The sequence below is a fragment of the Crocodylus siamensis genome, chromosome 6 (assembly GCF_052110815.1).
Source record: "Crocodylus siamensis isolate JL-2025a chromosome 6, ASM5211081v1, whole genome shotgun sequence".
In the NCBI taxonomy this organism is placed as follows: Eukaryota; Metazoa; Chordata; order Crocodylia; family Crocodylidae; genus Crocodylus; species Crocodylus siamensis.
Genome location: NC_143400.1, coordinates 43,274,777 through 43,300,465, shown reverse-complemented (window position 1 = coordinate 43,300,465; position 25,689 = coordinate 43,274,777). Strand labels below are relative to the sequence as shown.

The 25,689-nt window shown below is 46.1% G+C and overlaps 4 gene segments (V, D, J or C); 1 reads left to right on the top strand and 3 right to left on the bottom strand.

The window, feature by feature from the left end:
* LOC149862399 (immunoglobulin heavy constant epsilon-like) overlaps positions 1 to 25,689 on the bottom strand; it is a 218,535-nt gene that overhangs the window by 107,895 nt on the left and 84,951 nt on the right.
* LOC149862402 (Ig gamma chain C region-like) overlaps positions 1 to 25,689 on the bottom strand; it is a 246,711-nt gene that overhangs the window by 136,447 nt on the left and 84,575 nt on the right.
* LOC149862400 (Ig mu chain C region-like) lies at positions 1,900 to 10,494 on the bottom strand. The segment is given in 5 exon segments: positions 1,900 to 2,457; positions 2,620 to 2,946; positions 3,904 to 4,212; positions 4,927 to 5,244; positions 10,361 to 10,494. Coding segments are annotated over 4 exon segments (1,050 nt in total).
* Positions 11,367 to 15,613, top strand: LOC149862405 (Ig mu chain C region-like). The segment is given in 5 exon segments: positions 11,367 to 11,370; positions 12,305 to 12,616; positions 13,039 to 13,362; positions 14,395 to 14,718; positions 15,158 to 15,613. Coding segments are annotated over 5 exon segments (1,362 nt in total).

Below are 25,689 nucleotides of genomic sequence, written 5' to 3'. Positions count from 1 at the left end.
GGACATTAGAGAAGGGCAAGCAACATAAAAGCTGAAGTCACCTTTTCCTGTTGTTTGCACCTTTATTCTCTCACCTGAAGAACCATCTGTTTTTTTAAGACAAACAGGATTACTTTTGGGTGTTTTTTCAAGGGCTTCCTTAGGGGGGTTTGTCTCATGGGATTGTCTGTGAAGGATGCATTTACAAGGCATTGTGAGGTGGGTAATTTTATCATTGTGATGACTGACTGCTGGCAGTTTTGGAACTATTATTTATGCATATAAAATTCAGATTTTGTTTCTTAGCAAACACGTTATTTGACCAAAAGAGAGCAGGTAGATTACACTGTATTTCCATTGATAATTTTTGTTATTAAGACAAAACCCTGAATTAACTAACCAGAAGTTGCTGAATGGGTTGCTCTGTACATCTGCAGGCACAGTTGGAAACTGATAGATCTCCTTGGAGACATCACATGCTCACTACTCTGTTTCAGAGGAAACTAAATGTATTGTCATCTATTTTAAATGTTCCTACAAGAGTAAAGGTGATATCAAGCATTTGGTCTCATTGCCACGTATGCAATGTGATTCCACCCTTTCTGGGTCCCTGGACAACTGTTAATATAAAGCTGGGTGGGCCTTTTCTTCCTCTGTGCTGATTTTTTGTGAATCAGTCTGAATGGTGAGAAGAAGTGGTGTGTGCCAAAAACGGATGCATTAAAGGTATTCAGGGGCTTTAATAGGTGGAGCAGAACATGGTCCCTGATGCGGATGCTATATGTATATGATTCTATCAGCAAAATCGTACTAAGGAATGTTTCAGTGAACATGGACAGGTGTGGTGATACAGCCAAGATTATGGCTCTTATGCATTCTTAATGGTATTCATGTTTTATTTTCTTGGGACACCATTCATTGAAGAGAAATCAGGAGCTGAAACAACTGCTGTGACTGTGATCAAGCAAGAAGCCACCAGAAAAACACTGTGAGATCTGAGTAGTTCCTGACATCAAGATTGCCGACCAGGAGAGGTTTGGATAACAGAGATCATGTCTCGGCTTCTGAAACAGGGCTAACTTTCCCTGAATGAGTGCAGGAAAAGGCCATGAAAGTATGCTGTGATCAGAGAGACTTAGGGGCAAACCAGAGCATCCCAAGGACTAACTAGGAATAATGGGTGCAAACTAGTGGAGAGCAGATTCAGGTTAGACATTAGGAATACATTTTTTACAGTAGGGGTTGCCAGAATCTGGAATAGGCTTGCAAGAGAGGTGGTGCTGTACCCTAACTTGGAGGTCTTCAAGAGGAGGCTAGATAGTCACCTGGCTGAGGTCATTGGACCTCGGTCCTGTTTTCTGCTGGGGCAGGGGGTCGGATACGATGATCCTTTGTGGTCCCTTTCAACTCTACAATCTATGAGTCTATGAAAGAATAGGAATTCAAGCTCTATAGAAGAGCTGTTCTTAGTTTCTGACAAACAAAGGATTAAATGGCTGAAACTGCTATCTGAGGTATCTACTTACTCCTTCTCAGTAAACAATGACTATGATAGAGTAGGCCTAAGGGTACTCTAATAGATTAGATGCACAGGTCCTTGAATGCAGGGAATGGAAATGTGGCTCAGAATACCTAAGTATAGGTGGGACTGGAGTAAGTGGGAAATGCATCCAGCTGTGTTTAGCTCATGTGAAAGGAGGAAAAGTGGAGTGGGCTGTGAGGGGGTGAGGACTTGATGAGATAAGAAAGCAGTGGATGGGCTAGGAGGACCATAACTGCAGTGCAAACACAGGCTACCCAACTGCCAAAGATTTCAGGCACTGAACCCTATCACAGGCACCTCCCACCTCTGAAGACACATTATCATATGATGTTTTGCAACACCTGGCCAGGAATGGACTGCAATTTTTTTTAGTTCCAAAATTCACTTTATTTCTAATTTTTTTTAAAGATGCAGCCAAGGGTTTTCCATTCTGGAAACAATATTATTTTACACAGCTACCAGAGGGGTGTGACCACTCCTGTTCCCTATAATGGAAGGAGGGGGAATAGTCACAGTGAGGGTTGGGTGATTGAGGAAAGGTTAGTAGCAGGTGCTGGCAGTATCAGACAGCACCAGAGACACATTGACCAGGGTCGGTTTACCCGTAGACTTGTCGATGGTCTTCTGAGCCACCTGCATGGGCAGCTTTTCGTGTCCCACGAGGCATGTGTAGGTGTTGCTGGCAGTCCAGTCCTGCTCCCTGATGGTTAGGATGCTGTAGGTGAAGTAGAGGACTGACTGCTGGGACTCGAGGACAGGCTTGCTGGTGATGTAACTGGAGGCATTAATTGGCTCGCCGTTTTGCAGCCACCGGACAAAAAGATCAGGTGGGTTGAAGCCCTTCACCAGGCAAGTGAGTGTGGCAGCTTCATGGAGGGCCAGTTGCTCAGAGGGAGGGGGGAAGACATAGATGGATGGAGCATGGCTGCTGGCTTCTGCATGGAGAAGAGAGAGATGGAGAGGGCCATGAATAGACAGCCTTGGTGGTGAACACATTTAGGGGTCCTTAATCTGACAATGATCTACCAGCTGCTGAAGCCAATTAAGAGACCAACTGTAGAGTAATATGAAACCAATGGATAAGGGGTGTCACCTACCAGGCTGCTTGTGCAGGGTCTGTTCTATTGGAAAGATAAGATCTGGGTGGGTCACTTTGCAGGTGTAGGTTTCTTCCTTGTCCCACTCATCTGCGCACACACTGGCTGTGGCATCCACACTGTACAGACCATTGAGTTGCACAACACGTGGATGAAGGGTGGTTTCCAGCACTTTGCCGTTATTATGTTTCCTCCATGTCACAACAAGCCCATCTGCAGTGGGCAAGTTAATAACCCTGCAGGTCAGCTTGGCTGATTTAGTGAGGTAGGTTTCAGCAAAGGAAGGTGCGATCACCTGGACATCAATATCGCCAGAGAGGCAAGAAGCTGGGAGAGAAATAGAAATGGGTAAGAATCTTCGTTCCTTTTCTAGAGGGTTTTTTTTCCTTCAAAATCTAACCTTTCTTTTTTAAAATAATCAAATGTGTTCGTATTGACCATAACTGGTGCAATGGGAATCAAGCCAATAAGCCATTTTTCCTTCGTTATTTCTCTAAATTGCTCTCCAGCTTTCCTCTGGTGTGCCAAAAGAGCTTTCTTGCTGCATCTTCTTACTAGAGTAGGGTTCCTTATGATATATTTTTTTTTATTCCTTGACTAACCCAAATATTACCTGAGAATATTTTTAAGAACTATCTAGCAGGAAAAAACCCTATTAAAAATATTAAAGAATTTTTAGACATGATGGCTTCTGACTTGAAGTGTATGAAGGACCTCAGGTTCCTCTTATCACTGCTTGCACTTACTGTTTAACTACCTTTTGGTAAGAGAATGTATTGCTTTTATGATTCTGTATCTGTTTTCTTTTTTAACCATAACCATTTTGAATTTGTAACGTAGTGCTACAAGTCATCAAGAGATTGTCTAAGATAGGCATCTGGCTGGGGTCATCTGACCCCAGCACTCTTTTTTGCCCAGGCAGGGGGTCAGACTGGATGATCTGTTGAGGTTCCTTCTGACCCTAGCATTTATGAATTTGTGAATCTATGACTACCTCACACATTGTCATTTCCGCTCTTAAGTCTTCCTAAATCTGAAAAATAAGCCTTTAACATGAGTCAGTTTCTGCTGAGCACAATAACATAAATGATTGTAAATATATAATTGCAACTTAAACATAAATTAAGGAAATTGGCAACCCCCATTCACCCATTTCTTAATTGATATGAATTTTGTCTTGCAAGAAAATTTCACGTCTGGAAGTTTCTGAAGACAGGGGATTGGAGGATGGGTCACAGGCATTTCAAAGGGTGGAGGATGGAGCCCTTGAGAATCTCAACTTACAGTCACAGATCACCAGTTTGCTAATATTCCTCATTTCATGGAATCCATGGCTGTCCACTTTGCAGGTGTAAATAACATTGGCCTTCCAGTTCATTTCAGTGACAATCAGCTCACTGATGATAAGGTATCCTTTGTCAGTGAAGAGAGGGCCAGTGGTGCGGAAACCAGACTTCAGTGGAGCCCCGTTTCTCAGCCAATTAAGGGTAATATCCCGGGTGGGAAGATCCTTAACTTGGCAGATGACAGTTGAATTTCTGAATGGGCCTTCAAAGTCTTCAGTGGTGGGGCCATGGAGGGTCATGACAGGGTCTGCATGAAGGAAAAACAAGGGGTGAGATTATAAGTATGGCATCTGTAATGCAAAATGAATGTGCACAACCGGTGCTCCATGTATTGGGGTTACAGGGGCAGCTAGGTCTTTCTTTAGATCTGTTGAGCTCTGTTATTGGGTGATAGAAAAGCAATTTATAACTGAAGCCCCCTACCTGAAAGATCTAGTTGCAGTAAAACTCCCTGTCTCCATGATTTCTCAATATAAGGTTTCTAGCAAAATGCCCTTTCTTGAAGAAGCTATCACCGTTGTCTTTCAACGTTAATCTCCATTGTTAGATGCCACTCCCATCCCAGAGCTGGCAAGGGAGCCCAGGAGTCTGGAAACCTATCACCCTTTGCTCTAACATACTCAATCCCACATCCATCTAGGAGACTTGACTCCTCATCCCACCTGCTGCTAGACCATGCTCCCAGCTCCAAGTGGGGGATGAAACTCAAGAGTTCCAACTCTTAGCGCTTTCTGTTCAAACTTATTTGCCCTACTCCTGTTCACAAACCCTGACTTCTACATGTACTTCCTTAATAGACTCCACTTCCTCCCAGAAGTAGGGATAAAACCCAGGAGTCCTGCTTTTAGGGAGCCTCTTTTGACAGCATGCAGATGTTAAAGCCCCACGGCCTTGGAAACATTTGGAGTAACACATCCATACCTGTAAGGAGAGACCAGGAGAAGACAACAAATTCACTTACCGAGGATGAAAGCTGGCATCTTTATCTTTCTATTTCCTTGTGGGTGGTCAGCTGTACAAAACAAAGGCTGTTGTACCCTCCAGTCAGAGTTAGACACCGATATCTGAGTGGCAGCAGTGTAGGACCCAGCACTGGTCAGGATGGATGGGAAACTTGTGACACCTTTAGTGATATTTACATCCTTGTTGTTGAGCCAGGAGAAGGTGATTGATTCAGGAAGGAAGTCCTTTGCCAAGCAGCCCACTGTGATGGGATTCTGGCCTGGGTCCAGCCCGCATGATGGGATGAGTGGGAACAGAGATGGGGCACTCAGACAAGCTAAGGATCAGAAAAGAAAAAGGACAGGGTGTTGGGGCATAAGGAGAGAAGAAACATTAATAACAGACCCATACCAGGGAGCTCATCAAGCACCTGCTGAAACCCAAGAAAAAGGGGAATTGCTTCTCAGTATGGGAGAGAAGCAGTGCAAGCATTATTCCCTCATCATCTGGGATAAGTCATTGACTGAGCATATGCAATGGAGGGGAATTCATTTTGTGGAATATCCCTAAACACAAGTCTCCATTATAGGCACATATAGAGCCTGGTTCCCCAGCCTGTATGGACCTGGACCTCTTCATATACAAGTATAGGATCCCAATGTCCTTATATTTTAAACCTGATGCTATTCCAATTCCTAATCCTATTTGAATGCTGTACCCTGGCATATATGGTCTTCCCCTCTTGTATGAAGACATATAACTACAATCCTCCTCTGTATATGCCCTAAACCACTTGCATGTATAGCTCCGTTTCTCCTGTTGAGGGTCATGTGCCTCATTTCACCTTCTTGTTGAACAGAATGAAGTCTGAGGTCTCATGCACAGAAGAAGAATTTAGCAAGGTCCCTCGCTATTTATCCCCATGAGTGCAATAGAAACAGTCAGTGTGGGCAATCAGAACACCATGGCTTGCGGTTGCTACAGGACCAGTGATGAGAGGTGGGGACTGGAATGACAGGATCTGGTACTGTCTTTTAGCTCAGTGCTGATGTGACCTGATTCAGCACCAGATGGCCTGACTGGACATGGTTGAGCATTGTGGCAATCAGGGCACAGGTCTCCCCAGGAAGAGACTGGACATTCTTTGCAGTGACATGGAGTTGACGGCAAGGAATGTAGATTTATTCCATTCACCTGGGCTGGGATTTCTTTTAAAGCAACAAGAGGGAAAGCAGCTCTTTCTCTACCCAGGAACTCCTGTGTAAAAACCCTTCACCTCAGGAGTGATCAAAAAACCAAATGTTGGGGCCTATGGACTGAAGACCTTAGCCAGGTAGAAAGAAGTTTCCAAGAATATGGTGTGAAAGCCTGGGATGGCCCCAATATAAGTTCAACTCCTCCTTTCTTTAGTTTAGAGAAGGGGTTACTATTGCAGTGAGGGGATGAAAATGAAGGGACAGGCATTTGAATGGTTAGCAGCTACGGCTAGATGCTGGAGGGGTTAGAATTTAGGGCAACAGCTTGATTCAAAACTCTCTACCTTCACTCAGTATTGGGCCAGGTTCCACCCAATAGTTTTTCTGAGGCTATGAACAGATGTTGCATTTGGCCCTGGGTAAGCTGTGCTTGTGTTTGCCCTGGAATAAAAATATCCCAGGTTTGGCATGTACACACATCACCCTTCTAATGAAGGTTAGTGAGTGGTTGAATGGAGTGCCCCTTTTCTGCCATTGAGTCAACAGTGCTGTCCCAGGATAACTGTACAGACATACTCTGCAATATTCTTGGACAAACTATCACTATCTTTTATCCAGCAAATTATTTTTAGGATTGATGCTGGGAGAACACACATTGATGCCGGTAGGATTGGCCCTAGGATAAATGCTACATCCACAGCCTCAGTATCTAGTTCTTTCAGACCTAGGGATTACAACCCATTTTGATTCCACTCAATTCTATCAGGTAAATTTTGGCAAGACTTAGATACAACCTAAAGGACAAATTTGGCAGGGTAATTCCTTATGCCTCAGGGTTTATTAGCCTAAAACACAGCATCTAACTGGGTTTAGGGAATGAGTTATGGGATTATGGTTGGGGGCTGGGTTTAAGGTTAGATACAGCAATGCAGGATTAGGGACTAAAATTAAAATTCATTTTGGGTTAGGAACCTGGGAAAAGAGTTCAGGTAAAGAAGTTGGGGCACAGTTAGATGGTGAAGTACCTAGTTGAGCTCATATTCAGAAGTAAGGTTTGAAGACTAGGGTTTGAGGGGTGTGGGTCTAGTTAAGGGTAGAGTAGCCACTAGTGGGTCATAATTATGAGACTAGGGAAAGTGTGGGTGAGTTGTGGCTATGGGGTTGGAGTTGAACATCTGGGGTTTCATCAGATTCAAACAAGTTTCACACAAGTACCTCAATAAACACTTTGCTGGTTTTCACAAGCCCATAGTTTGCAGCCTTATGAGCCTTCTTTCTTTTCATGCAAACCCCTCATCCATTCGATTTGGGGGGAGGTTTTGAGAGAGAAAAACATTTCGTTCAAATTACTGAAGCATCCTGTGGATGCCTAACCCTGAGGCACCTTAGGGGGGGATTCAGGGTGTCCACAGATCCCTCTGAATCATCTAGTGATGTGAGAGTGCATGCTTTTTGTGAGGAAGCACCAAACATGTTTTGCAGTGAATGCCATGAGAAACAGCTGGCTTGACTCAGAAGGGATGAAGAAGCAACCTGAACATGCAGCCATCACGAGACAGTATCTGATCATCTCATTCAGCCACCTGCAGCTGAGTGCATCTGAGTCTGTGTCTCTGAGGGTTCAAGTAGAAAGCCCAGGAAAGAGAGCTAATGGGAGAAGGCGGAAGTAGATCAGAGAGTCAAGGAACCATGTCTCACAATTGGCCTGCCGGGAACCCAAAGAGAAATTTGCTATTTCAGTTTAGAAACCCATTATATTTGGAACCAGGTGATGAGAGAGAGACTGAAATCCACCCAGAAATGGTTTCCTGGGGAAATTCACAGCTCCAGCTCTCATATTTCTGGGTTGCCCTCTCTCAACAGCCCTGCCAATGGGCCATCAGCCATCAGCCATGGGGTCTGTACACTCCTTCAGGCTCTAGCAGTGCTCCTCACTCCTGAACACTACCCCCAGTAGCCCAATCCCATGCTCCCCTCATCACACCTCAGCCAGTGCCCCTCATTCTTTACACACAAGCCCAATAGCTTTGCTCCATCACATCTCAGCTAGTACCCCTCACTTCTGACCCACAGCCTTGTTCTCACAACCATAGGCTGGCTGTGAAGACGACTGCTGAACCTCATCAATCCTGAACCACAGCTCTCTGCCACCCCAAATTTTAAGTACCCCACATAACTCTGCCAGATGCTTTCAGTCTCTGGCTGCTCCAAAATCCAATCCCTGGAGTCTGTGCCCAGCTCTGCCAGTGACTCCAGTCCCAGCCTACAAGTTTCTGTTACCCCATCCCTGGGCTCCAGCACAGCTCTGCTAGCACCCCTCAGTTTTGACTTGCAGCCACATCCCTGGTTTTTCCTTTGTACTGCTAATTCCCCCCTAACCCCATGCTCTCTCAGCCCAGGGGTTCCCCTAAACTGTCCTGGTGCCCCATGGCCTCACCCCCTTTCTATCTCCCTGTCTTGCCTTTCTCCCCCCAGCTGTACTGATGCCCTTCACTCCCCACCTGCAGTCCCCCTGCTGTCCTAGTTATGGGCACCTGCCCCAGCTCTGGTGTTGTCTGCCTGTATTGAGCTGTATCACCTCTCCTCTAAACTCATCCAGTACCACCACTGTTCCCTGCCTACAGCTCCCTGCTCTTTGAGGTCTGCTTCCCCCAGCACAAGTCAGGAGGGAGCCCTCAATCCTGACCTGCAGCCTGTTCCTACTCCAGTCCAGGGCTTCCTGCACAGCTGTGCTGGTAGCCCCAGTCCCATTGTGCACACCCCTGCTATCCCTGCTCAGGGCTCCCTGCCCTTGCTTCTGCTGGAATGCCTAACCCCAAGACCATAGACACCCTTCTAGCACACCCTCAAGTCCTTACCTGCAGCATCTCTGCCCTGGGATCCCTCAGCTCAACTGATCCTACCCAATCCCAGCCTTCAGCCCCTTCCTCCCCTAGCTCCGGGCTATTCCAACAATGTTTAATCCTGGCCATTATCCCTGCTACCCCACCCAAGCTCTACTAGTGCCCCTCACTCCTGCTCTGCAGCCTCTGCTATTCCAGCACTGGCTTCTCTACAGTTTGCATGGTTCCCCTTGAAGTTCCCTGTTATCCCAGCATTGGATTCTGTCCTTTCTAGCTTAGCTTGTGTCTCTCATTCTGACCAGAAGTTTCCACTTCTCCCAGCTGTGAGCTCTCAATTCTGTTAGTGCCCCTCTCTCCCACTCACAGTTCCCACTAACCCAGCCCTGTGCTTCTCATTACTGTTCTGCTAGTCCCTCTCGTCCCACCATTTACAACCTGAACTCCCCTTCTAGCCCCATCCTTTATTCTGTTCCCCCAGCTCTGCTTTCAGTTATAACCATGCTACCACCTACTAGTTCAGCTTTGGGCCACACCAGTTCTACTTGTGACCACCACTCACAACCTGCAGCCCCCTCCCAGCTCTGCCATTGCTTCTCAACCTCAGCTTGCAGTGTCCTGCTAGCTCATCTCAGGTCTCTATCCCAACTACTAGCTGGGCTAGTGTCCAGCAGTGCTGACCAAACAATGCCTGGTTACAAGTCCTGGTCTCCCTCTAGCTTTGGCAGTGCCTTTCATGCTCAGCCTGCAGCCTCTAGGTATTGCAACTCAGGGCAGTACTCAACATTTATGACCTGCTTGCCTGACTCTGCGCTCCCCTTCATAGTGCTGCTGCTTCTCCTCAATTACTGCAGCACCATTTTGCTTCCTCTACCTTCTGCCACTCCATGTCTGGCAGTGCCCCTCATCTCAGAATCATTCCACTCCTTCCTTGACAAAGGTTTTCTCCTCAGCTGAGATGATGTCCCAACATACCATCTCGCAGCTCCCTGATTTCTAAGCCATCATTATCAAACTGGACTGCTGGTGCCCCTGCAATCTTGGGTGGCAACTTGACTACTTCTGTTCTCTCTGGAATAAGATCTCCATGCCCACCCTCTTCCCTATTGGATACGTGCACTGTAAGGGCCACTTGCCCCACTCCCTCGGATCCCCACTACTGCATCAGCATGTAGGATGTACCCGTTCCTCTTCTGCAGCTCTGAAGAGAACCCAGGAATCCTGTCCCTAGTTGCCCACTTGCTGTAACCTATAAGGATCCTATCTCTCTCCCAGAGCAGGGGAGGGAACCCCAGAAATTCCAAGTCTCCTCCGTAATCAGCCTTAGTCCTTAAGACAATGCTCTCATATGTTGACAAAGTCCTCTGTGATCACAGGATATGGAGCAAGAGGAAGCTGTTTCCCTCTAGGTACTCACCAAAGTGTCCATTGTGGTAGGTTGAGACCAAGTGCCGTAGACAGAAGGGTCTTTACCTGAGGCCAACTTTGCTTGACTGCCTCGCATCTCTCTTCTGAAGTATCTTTGCTTGTGTGAATTTGGGAGATAACTGGCCCCCTCCAATAGCTAGAAGCATCAGGTGAGGTGTAGAATATCAATGACGGCCCACTGAGGAGAATTAACTGTTCAAATTAGTAATAAAACAAGAAGAATTTTATGGTTGGGTGAGCCCAGGGCGTTGAACTGGGGCAAAAAAACATCCTTGGTGAGAGTTGTACTCATCGAAACTTCCCCTTTTCAGCCTGCTTTTTTTGATCTGTTTTTTGCCAGAGTTGGGTAAGGAGACTTCAGACATCAGAAATTACTGACCTGTGAGGACCTGTCTATAAAATTTCCACTATGAGATGGGGGAATGATCAAATTATTGCCTTCCCAGAGCTTGGGATAGAACCCAGGTGTCTTGGCTTCCACACTCTTTAGATCCCACATCTCTCACAGAGTCATAGGATCATAAGACAGTAGGGCTGGAGAGGACCTCACGGGTTCATCTAGTCTAGATCCCTGCCCAGAAAAGGTCATACCTGACTAAACCATCTCAGCTAAGTATCTGTCCAATCTGCTCTGGAAAATGTTGAGGGATGAAGATTCCACAACTTCTGTGGGTAGCATGTTCCAGTGCTTGACTACCATCATCATCAGAAAGATCCTGCTAATCTTCAATCTAAATTTTCTCTGCTGCAGCTTGAGGTCATTGTTCCCAGTACTGTCCTCTACTGCCAAGGAAAAGAGCCCCTCTCCAGCCCCTTTATAAATAAGATGCCAGTTTTCTGAGAGAAAGAAATGAGATGTATTGACCTATAAATTGCCCTGTCCTATCTCATGGGGATTCCAGTCTTCTCCCAGAGCACTGGACAGAATGCAGAGGCCCTGATTCTTAAATTAATTTCTTAATTATTTGCATGTCACACTTCTTGTAACCTGGTACATGGGTGAGTGGCACCTTAGGAAGTGCCTACGCTTTTCAGGGCTCATGGGTTTAATCCTTGGGTGTGGAATTTGAGGGAGTTAAAAAGTGTTTGCCAACCCCAGCCCACATCATGGAGAATTAGACAGACAGGGGATGTATCTATACATTCAATTAATGTGCCATAGTTGCAGTGCATTGGTCTAGTACTTGTTTAACCAAGCACTAAACTTAATATTACTGCACAGTAGCATATTAGAACAGTTTTTGCCCTGCACACTACTGCGCAGTGTTCTTAGACTACTGTGCAGTTAACATCTTGTGTCGATGCTCCCAGTAATATCTAAAATGCTTCAGCGGGATCTTAGAGAAGATGGGAAAAGATAGATAGTTTGCTCTTGAGACCAGGGGTAAACCCACTGATATCCAAGGTGAGAACTTAGTACAACATCTGTTAGCTATTATCCTTCATTCTGTGCTGATTTCCATCCTATGGTCTTACCCAGATCAGGGAATACTTCCTTCATTACAGAGGGCCTGTAGAGAAAGTTCTGAAACAAGACATGAAAAGCACAGGAGACTGAGTGATATACAGAGGACTGTGCTTGTGGTGGGTTGTGGTAGACAGACAGATGGTAGAGTTTCAGAATGCATGGATAGGATAACCAGAGAGACAGAAAGTTGTGGGGGGTAGATGAGAGGACAGATGCACTGAGGCCCAGAGTGCAGTGGATTTTAAGAGGGGCAGCTATGATTCCTGGTTCCATCTAGAGCTTGGGGAATGAGCTTGTGATTTTGTGTGCTGTAGTGAGGGAGGAGCTGGGGTGCAGCATTCCTAGGTTCTATGCTGAAGTTTGCAGGGCACCTGAAGAGGCTGGAGCCCCATTACTTTGTAAGTTCAGGATTGTAGCCTGAATTCCTCTGGCCTGTCTCACAAACTGTGCTCTCACCTTCTGCAGAGCCACCTGCATCTCCAGCTGTGTACACCCTGATGCCCTGTTGTGACTCCTTTGCTGACTGCCTCAATGATTATGTGACCTTTGCCTGCCTGGTGACGGGGTATTTCCCAGTGCCAGTGGAAATCAAGTGGAATATTGATCAAGCGACTGAAAATGTGACCCACAGCTTTCCACCAATTAAGCACAGCAATGGTCACCTTACCAGCAGCAGCCAGCTCAGCATCCCTTTCAAGAACGTGGAGGGAAACAGTTTCCAGTGCACGGTAGAACACGGTCCAACAAACACAACGAATTCCATGATGATCCCTACAGGTGAGAGGATGGGCTGGGAGAGTAAGGTTAAAAGGCCTGTAACAGAATTTTCCAGGAGATTGTCTAAATGAAGGACAGATAAGTAAATAAATAGACAAACACACAGATAGATGGATGCATGGTGCAGAGAGAAGGATTTATTTATGGTCATAAGTAAGGATACTTGGATGAGCTCTACAGAGAATAGCACAGAAGATGGTTATGCAGAAGGGTAGATTAGGTGAATATAGAGAATGGGGAATGGGTGATACAGAAGAACAAGTTTGCAAAGAAGAATTTTTCCAAGTATTTTAGTTAGTCTAATAGAAGATATCAGATTTACCCAAAGAACCTTGTCTACTAAAAAGTTTGGCTCACATTGAGCTAGGCAATATATACATGATTGTTTTATGCCTCTGACATTTGCTTCTCTCTGCTAACAGAGGAGTGTCACAAGGAGCCCCAGGTCAGTCTGCTAACCCCAGCCTGTGAGGATGGCCCCATACAGTATCCTGTGGAGCTAGTTTGCTTCCTCCAGAACTTCAGACCCAACACAGCCACAGTGGAATGGTTCGTGAATGGAGTGAAGAAGAACCTTCCTGGCACTGTCTACTCATCTGCCAAGGGAACAGATGGCTTGTACATGGGCCAGAGTCGAATGAACATCTCCATGGAAAGTTGGAATAAAAGGGATCTTTACACATGCAAAGTGACACACCCTGCATGGGGCACGGACTTCAAGATGTACAATGCAACAAAGTGTGAAGGTAAGATCATTTGAGTGTGTCAGCATGAAGTATGGAGGGACGATACACATGAAAATGTGATAGAGATAGCACTGAAGACAGGGTGGAGATATATGGAGCTGGATGGAAATATATGGCAGATGGATATACTGAACCTGTGAGTGCATGGATTAGTGGATGGATGAATGTGCATGTACATTTGTGGTGGATATATGGATACATAGTATGAGAGTGGGATAGGATTATTGCAGAAATGGATGGAAAAAGAGTGAAAGCCAGGTACATATGAGAAGATACAATATGGTAAGCTCAAGAAATATTGAAAAAGGAAGTGTAGATGGAGAAGTAAAATGTATAATGATTTCATAATCCTGAGAAGAAAGGATGGATAAATTGAATGCCAGCAGCGTAGCTAGAAACTTACTGAAACAAACTCTTCCATCAGTACTTGGTATTTTTGACCTGTTACAACACTTTTACACTATAATCATCTCACCTTCACTTCTTGAAGTTCCAAAGTATTTTGGGATCCCTGAATTTCACCTTGGACAAATCAACCAGGATGACTGTGGAGGCCCACAATGTAAATGATGCAGAGGAAGAGGGAGAGAGACTAGGGGACTAGAGTGATGACTTTTGTGTTGCATTCATGGTCTCTGGGAAGGAAAGTGGGATTGAAGAGGATAAAGCACTCTCCAGTCATTGGAGTCCGAAGCCTCCCTATCCCCTTTGTGGTTTCAGGCACCCTTTTCAAATTAAAGGGAAGCAGGTACCCAGATTCCATTAGGCAGTTTAGAAAACGTGAGCTACTTGTCCTAACGTTGTGGATAAATCTCCCATAGAATGGGATGAGAATGAATTCTCAGAACTCAAGGAGGGTGCCTAGGACAATATTTCTCAGACCATCATCATACCGTTCAAACTTAATGCTGTTCCTCAAAAAATTCCTTGGACTTTGTTTTCTTGGTGACTGGCCTTTGGTTTACAAATGTTTAGTTCACCCACTGAACATCTGTAAAGTCCAACCCTCAATCCCACCTCTGACCCTACCAGATTGCTGTGACTCACCCCCAGTGGAAGTCTTCCTCTTACCTCCTTCCTTGGAGGACCTCTACATAGCTCAAAACATCACTATCACCTGTTTGGTCACCAACCTGGGGACAGACAGTAGCCTGGATATCTCCTGGAGCCGGGGGAGTGGCAGTGCCTTAGATGTGGTGACTGGGAAGCTAGTTCAGCAAGAAAATGGCACCTACAGCATGACCAGCCGCCTGCGACTATGTGCAGAGGAATGGAAGTCTGGGGAGGAATTCACCTGTACAGTGAAGCATCGGGACATCCCGTCAGCCATCACCAAATCCATCCACAAGACCCAAGGTATGAAGATAGCATTGTCCATGAGCTGGCACCAACATCATTTTTGCCTCTTGGTTGGAGAAATGTTTGGCAAAAAATAATGGGTTATATAATATGGGGGCCTATGACCCTTCAAATAGATTGGGTATTTAAATTTGTGATGGAGGATTAAGTGCTCAAATACAGATGTAAGTAAAAGGGATGGGGACTAAGGATTTCTGGGTATATACTTGTATTTTGAGGGAGGAGTGGGTTAGGATGTAGGTGAGAGAATCTGGAGGTCTGAGCTTTAGCCAACATGCTGGGAGGGGAGAAAGGATCTAGGGACTGGATTAGAGAGGTTCTGGTGCCAGGACTATTTTCAGCCCTGAGATGGGAATATGGTCCAATGGATAAGAAGTAGCAGGATTTCCACATTGAGTTTCTGATCATTAACACTTTTCTGGTTTCCACATATCAGTGGTCAATGCACAGGCCCCTTCTGTCTACATCTACCTTCCCTCTGCTGATGAGCTGGCCCTGCAGGAATCAGCCACTGTGACCTGCCTGGCCAAGGGCTTCCGCCCCAGTGACATCCTGGTGACATGGACCCAGCAGGACCAGCCCATATCCCAGGAAGACTTCATCACTGTTGGACCCTTCCAGGACCCTGTGCAGAAGGAGGAGAGCTACTTCATCTACAGCAAGCTCAGCATCCCAACATCAGAGTGGCAGCGGGGAGACATATTTGCCTGCGTGGTGGGCCACGAAGGCCTCCCGATGACCTTTGTCCACAGGAGTGTGGACAAAGCCTCTGGTAAACCCACTGCTGTAAACGTTTCTGTGGTTTTGTCTGACACTGCACTCACTTGCTACTGAGGAGACAGTACTGCAAGTCTTGTGTGTCTGTGGTGCCTTGTAGCTCGTGTGCAAAGCTGAGGGAGCTCTGTTGAACAAAGCTTGGCTGCATGTGCCGCCTATCTAAATAAAAATGCAAGTTGTTCATTATGTTTCCAGTAAGGATTCATCTTCTGGAATGGTCCCTCTCTCTCAATCAGTGTGTCCTATTCATCCGTTTATCTGCCCCAGCTCCTTTTCATCCTTGAATGGCTGTAAGATGAAACCAGGATAATGAATTTGGAGGAATACATATTTTTTTTTAATAGATCACTGGAAAAAAGAGGATATGGACAGTGTGGCTTTTCCATCTCTTGATGTCTGCAAATTTTGCTATTTGAAATGCCTTTGCCCAACAGAAGGCTTTGGGCTTTATATAAGGGTAACAGGATGAAATATCCTGGACAGTGCTATACAGAGGTTCAGATGAATTGACCTACTGGTCCCTTTTTACTGTTACTTCATTTAAGGCTTCAAAGGCATGCAGGTCAAGTTAATTATCAATCACCCAGTGTGAGTGATATTGGGACCTGGGAGCCAACCCTAGAGGGGATAATTATCTCTAGGCAAAACTTCACTGAGCATTTCACTCAGCTGTGGAATTGGTGCTATTCATCTTGCTGGTGCTCAAGGCTAAGATTTTTCAGAGGTGCCCTAAAGATTAAATGGAAGAGGAAATGATTGCCAGGTCTGGGTGACTCTGGATATCTTACACATACATGGGCTCTATGGTCTTCAAGTCCAGTCTGCCCTGCTGTGGAATACAGGCCAGGGAATTTCATCTGCAGATTCCTATTCTGAATCCAATATTTTCCAGTTGACCTTCAGGGTTACCCTTCAGAAAGTGATGGGGCATTCTTACCTAGGCTCAAATTCAAAGGAAGGTGGAATAACTTTGGAGAAGTACTGGGGATCTAAAGAAGCCCATTGATGAGAATCCATCGCATCTTCCAAGGCCATATGCTGGTCTTGCTAAGTCATCGCTGATTGACAGAGCACTGTGTGTCCCTGCCCATGCACTAGGGCTTCTGGAGTTTTGCTGCAACATTTGGTCAGGAAACAGATCTTACGATGACAGGCTGAGAGCCATGGGACTCTTTAGCCTGGAAAAGCGCAGGCTCAGGGGTGATCTGATGGCCACCTATAAGTTTATCAGGGGTGACCACCAGGATCTGGGGGAACGTTTGTTCACCAGAGCGCCCCATGGGATGACGAGGTCGAACGGTCACAAACTCCTGCAAGACCGTTTCAGGCTGGACATAAGGAAGAATTTCTTTACTGTCCCAGCCCCCAAGGTCTGGAACAGTCTGCCATCGGAGGTGGTTCAAGCGCCTACACTGAACACCTTCAAGAGTAAATTGGATGCTTATCTTGCTGGGATCCTATGACCCCAGGTGACTTCCTGCCCTTTGGGCAGGGGGCTGGACTCGATGATCTCCCGAGGTCCCTTCCAGCCCTGATGTCTATGAAATCTATGAACCACAATCATATGCTGGATTGCAGCCAGCATGAATGGAAGCAGAAACACTTTTGTGGAATCAAAGACAAGAACATGCCAGAGTCCTCTTTGTTCCGCAGTCGATATCCAAAACTCTTGACTAAGATCAGGCCTTCTGCTATGGTGCTTACCATACAAACACAGCATGAGGGATGTTTTCTGTCTGAAATATCTCTAATAGATTAGAGGTGAAGAATGGTTTTCATTCTCAATTCACCCATAAAGCAACTGGGGCACAGAGAGACCAGGGCTGGGAGTAACAAAGGGAGCCAAGAACTGTTTTTTGCCCAATTTCTCTTCAGTTTCAAGTTCCACAAGGAGGGCATTTCAGAGAAGACATAGGGATTGAAATGCATTGTCCCAAGCAGAAGTTGCCTCCTAATCCTCATGGGCATGGATGCTTCAGACAGAGAGATTAGGGAAGCTCCTAGTACTTAGTTTTTCCAAGGAAAGCAATGAGACTCTTCACAGTCTCCAAACACCATGAGAAGAGATTTCTTATAATAGTAGTTTCATAGTTTCTAGGGTTGGAAGGGACCTGAGCAGATCATTGAGTATGAACCCCTGCCATGGGAGGAAAGAGTACTGGGGTCAAACGACCTCAGCAAGGTGTACATCTAGCCTCCTCTTAAAGACCCCAAGGGTAGGAGCCAGCATCACTTCTCTTGGAAGTTGGTTCCAGATCCTAGCCACCCTGACCGTGAAGTAGTGCCTCCTGATATCTAGCCTAAATCTACTCTATGCCACCTTGTGACTGTTATTCCTGGTCACGCCTGGTAGTGCATGGGGGAACAGGGACTTCCCCAATGCCTGCTGGTCCCCTCTGACTAGTTTGTAAAATAATAGTTTTCATTTTAGTTTAGAAAAAGAGACATCTTCAATCTAGATAGAATAGAGAGGGCCTCAAGGGTTGGAAGGAAACTCAAGGGTTGGAAGGAAACTCTGAACCAGTTCAGAGTACTAAAGAGGTACAGGCTTTCATTAGTAGGGGAATACACAAGTGAAATGATTTGCCTGAAGATACAGTGATTTCTTCATCAAAGGATGACATCAGGTCAAGACTGGATAAGTTTGTATAAGGTCTTCTCTAGTTCATCCAGGAGTTTTGGATGCAACATCCTTTGCTCTGCAAGGGTGAGGTTCTTTCACTCCCATGGAGTAGATGGTTAGAACAGATCATCATGCTTGTTCCTGAACCCTCAGCCAAAGTCAACAGAAATAGAAGGTCTTGCTGCAAGAGCCAGGGGGCAGAATCATGATCTTCTGAATTGTGATGTGGTGAATTAGTCCATAATCTACTTTTATCATAGAATCATAGAATCAACGAGTTGGAAGGGACCTAGACAGAACATCGAGTCCGACCCCCTGCCAAGGGCAGGAATGACCACTGGGGGTGGCAGGGATCATAAGACCCCAGCCAGGTGCCTATCCAGTCTCCTTTTGAAGATTTCCAGGGAAGGTGAGAGCACCACCTCCCTGGGGAGCCTATTCCAGGCTCTGGCCACCCTTACAGTGAAGTAGTTCTTCCTAATATCTAACCTAAACCTATCCTCCCTCAGCTTGTGGCCATTGTTCCTGGTGACCCCAAGGGGGGCCCTGGTGAACAGACTTTCCCCGAGTCCCCGCTGCTGACCCCTGATAAGGTTGTAGGCAGTCACAAGATCCCCCCTGAGTCTCCTCTTGTGGAGACTGAAGAGATTCAGGTCCCTCAGCCTCTTCTCATAGGGCTGGCTATGGAGGCCTTCAACCATACGAGTGGCCTCCTCTGGACCCTCTCCAGGTTCTCCACATCCCTCTTGAAGTGCAGCACCCAGAACTGGACACAGAACTGGTGTTTCCCTTGCCTCTGCCACAGACATGCTCTTCTTGCTGCATGTCTGCAGCAGGGGCAAGGGAAACACCAAGCCACCAGGACCCGGTAGCAGCAGCGAGAGCCCCTCACCCCCAAAAATGCTGGCAGCCTTGCCAGATGGTGGACTGTAGAAACATGGTGGTGGCAGCAGGACTGCCATGCCACTGGCAAAGTCAATAACCCTGCAGCCTGAGGAGCCATGGGGAGAGAATAGAAGGGGCAGGAAATCACGTTGGCAATCCCACAGCCTCTGGGAGCAGGAGGGAGATGCAGTGGCAGCAAAGCCACTATACAACAGTATTTACTGGGACTCCTATGATGTCCTGTTTGCAGGAGGGGTCTGGGGGCAGGCCAAAGAAGAAAAGCAGACACTGGCATGGAAGCACCTTGTAAGCGCATGCCGGCACCACTTTGCTGCCTGGGGCAGTGAGACATGGATAAAAGCCCCAGGTTCCAGTCTGACAGGGGGACCAGAAGGAAGTCCCTGGCAGCCCAGGGCAGGCCGTGGGACAGGCTGGAAAGAATCTGAAGCTGAAGATGACAAGCACCAATGGTGGCAACCCCCTCATCGGGGACTGCCTCCACTCAGCAAGGCAAGAGAGTTTCCCCAGACACTAGGCAGGGAAATGGGAGCCTTCCTGGAAAGGGGGCATGGAGGAGCGATGATAAGACCAAGGAAAACTATCTAAGATGGTGACCGACATCAATGCTGAGTCTGAAGAACATCAGCACAACAACAGGTTGGCACTAGGTGGGGTACAAGGGAGGTAGAGCCCCAAAAATCCTTGTGCTACTAAAAGACTGTAGCCAATCACCACTGAGCCGGGCATAACACCAGCCCCAAGGAAAAGTTTAAGATCAAAGAAGTGGCAGGAAAGAAACTCCAGTGGGTGAGGTAACTGGTGCCGGGACAAACTGACGGCCTTCAAGCGTGCGGTTGGCCCTGGGCAACCAGAAAAGTCTAGACTGGGAGCGCTGGACAGGCATGGCCGGTTACAATGTCTTTTTATAGCATCTAATGAAGTGAACATGGGTTCATGAAAGCCTGTGCTTTCTCTCTCTCTCAATATCTGTCTTGTCTAAAAGTTGCATATCTACCCTACTTTCTAACTACAGACTCTATAGTCTAACATGGTGAACTACCTGTCTCTAAACCAAAGAAGTCAAGACCCCTTCCTTCAGTACTGGAGAGTAACTGGAAGCCTGATGGCCCATTGAATGGTGCCATGCACAAACTGAGTCTAGGAGTCCTCATACCGTTTCTCCACGAGGATGATGTTCAACTCACTATACCTGTGAAGAACTCAGCTGGGGAATTGTTGTCCCAATGCCCCCTTGGGAATTGTTTCCCAGTGTGGCAAAGGCAGGTTGCGAGTGATAGAAGTTTCTATTGAGTAGTGAGTTGAGGACTTCTCCACTTACATTTCTGTGGGTAGTTGAACCTGCCACAACACTATGATGTATATCACCAATATCCTCTGCTATCATACAGTCTCATTCTCAAGTAAATCAAACTTTATAACAAATCTAGGAGGGTGTTGTATAGTCACTCTTCAAAACCTCTTTCTTCTATCAGTTTGGAAACTTCTTAGGTTTTCAGGCTGAATTTATACAAGACCATTTTGCCAACATTGCCTTTTAATTTCAATGGTTCTTCTGCCATTCCCTGGTGTCTATTCCACTGATGCATTTTGGGTGAATAATCCTTATCCCCTTTATGCTTTGGGCTGCTAAAATAATTTAAAACCTTTTATCCTCTTTTTCTTAGATGGGATCTCCATTTCACCACTCATCTTAGTACCCCTATTCTCCACCTGCTCTAGTTTGGGTTCATGTTGCTGAGACATGGTGATCAGAACTGAATACCACATTTAATGTGAGCTTATACTGGAATCTTGAGCAATGGCTGCAAGCCTTCCTTCTCTTTGCTGAAATTATCTTTCCTGACACATCCTAGAATAACCTGAAGCTTTTTGTTGAATGGCTCAGGGAACTGGAGAGAGATGATCACGGGGGGATATTGATGCTTTTCAAGGCACTATGGGATGGAGTTTGGTTAAAAACTTGGTTCAGGGTGAGGCAGGCTGATTGCCCCATTTTTACATGTATTATGGTAACGTGTGTAAGCTGATATTGTTACCCTGATGTGTTTGGGGGTGTATGGAGGTATTGCAAGACAGAGGTTCTGCTCATATGGGATCTATTCAAAACAAAGAAAGCATGGATGAAGATAGTGAGTGGAGTGAACTGTGGAAAGGCACAGCACTTGATTGGTATAGGTGGGAATAGATCCAGGTGTCCACAACCAATGCTAAGTATGCCCCGGACCTGGCAGCTACTAGAGTGGAAGTGGTCACAGACCTGATCTCTTTATGCAAATGGCCTATGTTATAACAACAGCGATGGATGGGGAAAATGGGGCTTCCTCCCTGCTGAGGAAACTGATCCCAGGGTGCTTTGTTATGGGAGTGAATAGGAAGTTTCTGCTGCTTGGTGGGACTGACAGGCCCACTGAATGATGCATTGGTTATTCCCAGACCAATTTCCATCCCAGAACATCACTGTTTTGGGGTCACTTGTTGATAAAGTTGTGATGCAGTTGAAATTTGTAAAGGAATGCAATAGAGTCAATAGGATCTGTGGGCCAAAATCCCCGAGGCACTTTTGAAAACTAGTGCCTATGCAGAAGTTTCCCTGCTTCCTTGTCTCACGTTGGGCAAGAAACATTGTGCCAGTTGCAGGATGACAGAGAAGGGTTCCTTTCCATATTATCTAAGCTTCATTGGTGTGAATGCCTATGAGGAGTTAAAAGGAAGCTGTTCTAACAGGGCACTTATTTTGTTTTAGCTTTGGTCTTTGCAGTGGTGGACCCACAGGATTACACTGAAGAAGGGCAGGAAGATCCTGATAGTTTCTGGACAGTGTTTACCTTCATCGCTCTCTTCCTGCTCAGCCTCTGCTATGGTATTGGTGTCACGATGTTCAAGGTAATGATGGTGCCCTACATTCACAATTAGACTTCAACTCTTTATACTAACAACAAACCAACACTGATCAGCTGTTATGGAAACATAGGCAGTAATCAAAATCAATAACTAAGCATAGAACTCAGAATTACAGATCAACACCAATGATGAACGAATTGTAGGTGATGTAGGATAGGCTATTGATGGCTAATAGTCTTTGGATGATTGATGTATGTTGTTATTCTTCTATGAGCAGTAATTGATAACAGTCACTCCTAAGTGATCAACAATTAAAGTTCAATGGGCAATTATCAGAGATTAGTGTTCAGTCATGATACTTGATAGCTGATGATAACTAGGTAGGGCAACTGAGACTGGATAGGTCACACTGGACAACAGATAGGGACAGATGCGTGGTCCTTTTGTAGGCAGGAGGTTGAGAAATAGGCCAAACACTGACCATCCTAAGAGACTGCAGTGATGGGAACCCAACAAAGAGACCATTGTGGCCATGAATGGCATGTATCCCTGGTGGCTTGGGGGGGCACAGCTTTGCTGGCAGCGACGGGTGTGCTGGTTGTGGCAGGAGTGCAGCAGCAGTGAGTGGGGAGCTCCTCCAGATGCTGCAGACACTGTCAGTGGTGGGGTGGTGGTGGTGGTGGTGAGCACTGGCCACAGGTTAGCTACCACCTGCAAGTGCCACTGGCAGCGGTGCCAGTGGCCAGGGGCAATCATGGACCTCCCACAGACATTGCTGGTGGAGCTGGCAGCAGGGTGGCAAGCAGCAACTTTCTTCCACCATGTGCACCCCCTACACATTGCCTCTGATTGCGGCCACAAGAAAGATGGCAGAGGCTTACTCATGCCTCAGTGGCTTCCTGATGGTGTGGGGATCATACTGGGGGCTGTGGCTTACCCTGGGAATTGGGTTCCTTCTTCCTAGGAGGGAATGCCACAAGATAGCTCTTTTGGGCCACAAGTGGCTCTTTTGGGCCACAAGATATGTCTTTTTCAAATGACCTTTGTCATTCAACCAGTATATCTAGGCTGGATGTATGGAGGACTGAGGAATGTTCTCCATGCTGGACTATGTGGGAGGGCACATAGTCCATGGTGACAACCATGCCATTCCTTCTTTACTTACCCACTGGGCATGGAATTCTGCAAGTGAGCCTCACCCCTCTGCTTTATGTCCCTTACAGGTACAGTAATTTCTGGGCTTCTGGCTTCAAACGAGGTGGATAGCACTCATGGTTTCTTTTCATTGTACCTGTCCATCATCATGCTGCCTCAGCCTCCTTCCATCTTGTTAGACACCTGAAGAAAAATAGCATGTTCTCTGCCAGCTTATAATGCATGGCAGTGGATGCTAATTTTTTTCTGATGTGTCAGAAAAAAAGAGGACGGAGTCTAACTTAAAACATCCACAGGGAAAAGACCACATACTTGTGTATGTATGTATGTATGTATGTATGTATGTACGTATGTGTGAGGGTGGCACTTATGCACACACATACAGACACATGTTTTTCTGCATGCTTTCTATGCAAGGAGAAGTGTCTCCCATTTCCTCTGTTGTACAGCTTATGGTTTTTTGGACTACTTTGTGTTGGTTACAAAATAAAATAAATTAAGAAAATCCACCAATTTGTCTATCTCCCTGTCCACCTCTCCTCATATGTGATTGTCCATCCATCTGTGACTTGACTTTCAGGGCCATCTCACTACAGGTGACAGTATGTTTTACATGAGTTGAAATGTTATGGTTCTGACCACTTGTTATTGTTGAAGCCTTGGGCAGTTTCTCCCTTGAAGAGTATTATTTATTCAGTTGAATTCCTTCTGGAGTTATTACATTTGGCTTTGCTGAAGTTCCCTCAACTTTGCCCAGAAATATTGTTGGGAGAAGGATTTTTTGGCTGTTCTCACACTATGCATCCTATAGGGTTGCTTCAGTGCTTTGCCTGGAAGAGAAGGAGTCTCAGAAAATGGGTGATTTGTTCAGGGTAAAGGTTTGGTTCCACTCATGTCAATGGCAAGAATCCCAGAATTGAGCCAGAATTTTACCCTTCATCCTTATTTATGCCATCCAAGATTTTCAAAGGAGTCTACAGGACTCTGTATGGCAATCTTACTGAAATAACCCATAATCTCCATTAAGATCTCTTACTTGATATTTCCTTGCTTATGTGTCTCAGGATTACACTGATTTACTTAGCAAGAGTTCTGCATTAGAAGCTCATGCCTAGCTGCTTATTAGTCATGCACCCCTGAGCCACCCTCAGAGCAGAAGCAACAGCTTCTTCATCAGGAACAGTTTATCCTGTGCGCTGTACTTCCTCTAGTATTGCATACTGTAAGAGGGGTTAGGGCAAGAACTGGCTCCCCAGCATTTGGGCCAAATTGATTTCACCTCAGAACAGACGTGTCCTATTTGTCAAAGCAACTGTAACCAGATGTTTCCCCTTTGAATCATTCTGGGGCAGAAATGCTGGTGCTGATAGGGGCAGATTTGGTTATGAGGGTTAGCCATGAAAATGAGATAGGCAAGGGAGATGAAAGAAAAACAACCTTTGTGGGAAAAACCCAACTGCACGACATGCTGTGCTTTGTGATAAATCTCTGCACTGGGCTAACAGGAAACTTCAACTCCACCTGCGCACAACAGCCAGGAACTTTATAACCACACTAGCCAACTGCCCATCATGAATGATGGATTTCAAAGGAGTGTTTACATGGTCGGCCCTGAAGGGTGGCCCTGCCCCTGCGCATTCTGTTGACCCACTCTTCCTAGCCACAACCCCCCAAGCCCTGCTACTGCCCCTCACTCCAAACCCACTGCCTGCAGCCCTGCCAGTGCCCCTCATTCACTAAATTGCAGTACCCTGCCCCCCCACCCCTGCTGGTGCCCCTCACTCCTGACCCACAGACCTCTGGTGTTGCCAGTGCTTTCAATATACCACCACCAATCCAAGGGGATCTCTGGCATTGTGCTTGGATACATACCTATGGCATGCCCAAGGTGGAGAAGGGAACTATATCACACCAGTTTTTTGCACTTGCTATAAGCAGATGGGTAGCTAAGGGGCCCAACACTATGACTGAGGATTGCCTAGCAAGCCACATTTCCAGTTTCTTGGCCAGTCAGAGTGTTTACTGGTTTTATTCTTACAATTCTGAAATGGGGGAAGACTCATTCCCATTGTACAGACGGAACCAAGGCACAGAGGGATTAAGTAATTTCCCTTGCATCACATAGGAAATCTCTAACACAGGGCAGAATTGGGCCCTCCATTCCCAAGTCCCAGATTAGCTTTGTAACCTCTGGTTCATCCTCCCCTGCAAGCTTTTCTCTTCCTGTGAGGAGTTTGGGGTGCATTTACAGAGGAGCAGAAAATCCAGAAAAGGAACAGGACAGGATTTTCAGGAGACCTAGAAATTGTTTCATGTATGGAGCTAGTTATTGTGAGGTTTTGACCCTAGCTGTATAGAACTATAAGAATCTCACAAGCAGGTATCAGCAAGCAAGAGACAAGAGAACAATCCCATACAACTAAACCATGCAAGAGACAGTCTCTCTGATACCATAGAGATAGCCATTGAGCAAGAATAGCAACAGCCAGCCAACACACTAAAGTTTGTGCTAGATAGTAACTGCAATGGCAGTTATTCTCAATAAGGGTGCTGGGGAACCATGTGGCGCCACCTCATGTTTTCAAGGTGCTCTGAGGTGTGAGGAGATAAGTGAGGTATTAGAAGATAAGCAGATAAACTAAGCAGATAAGTGCAGGCTCAGGCTT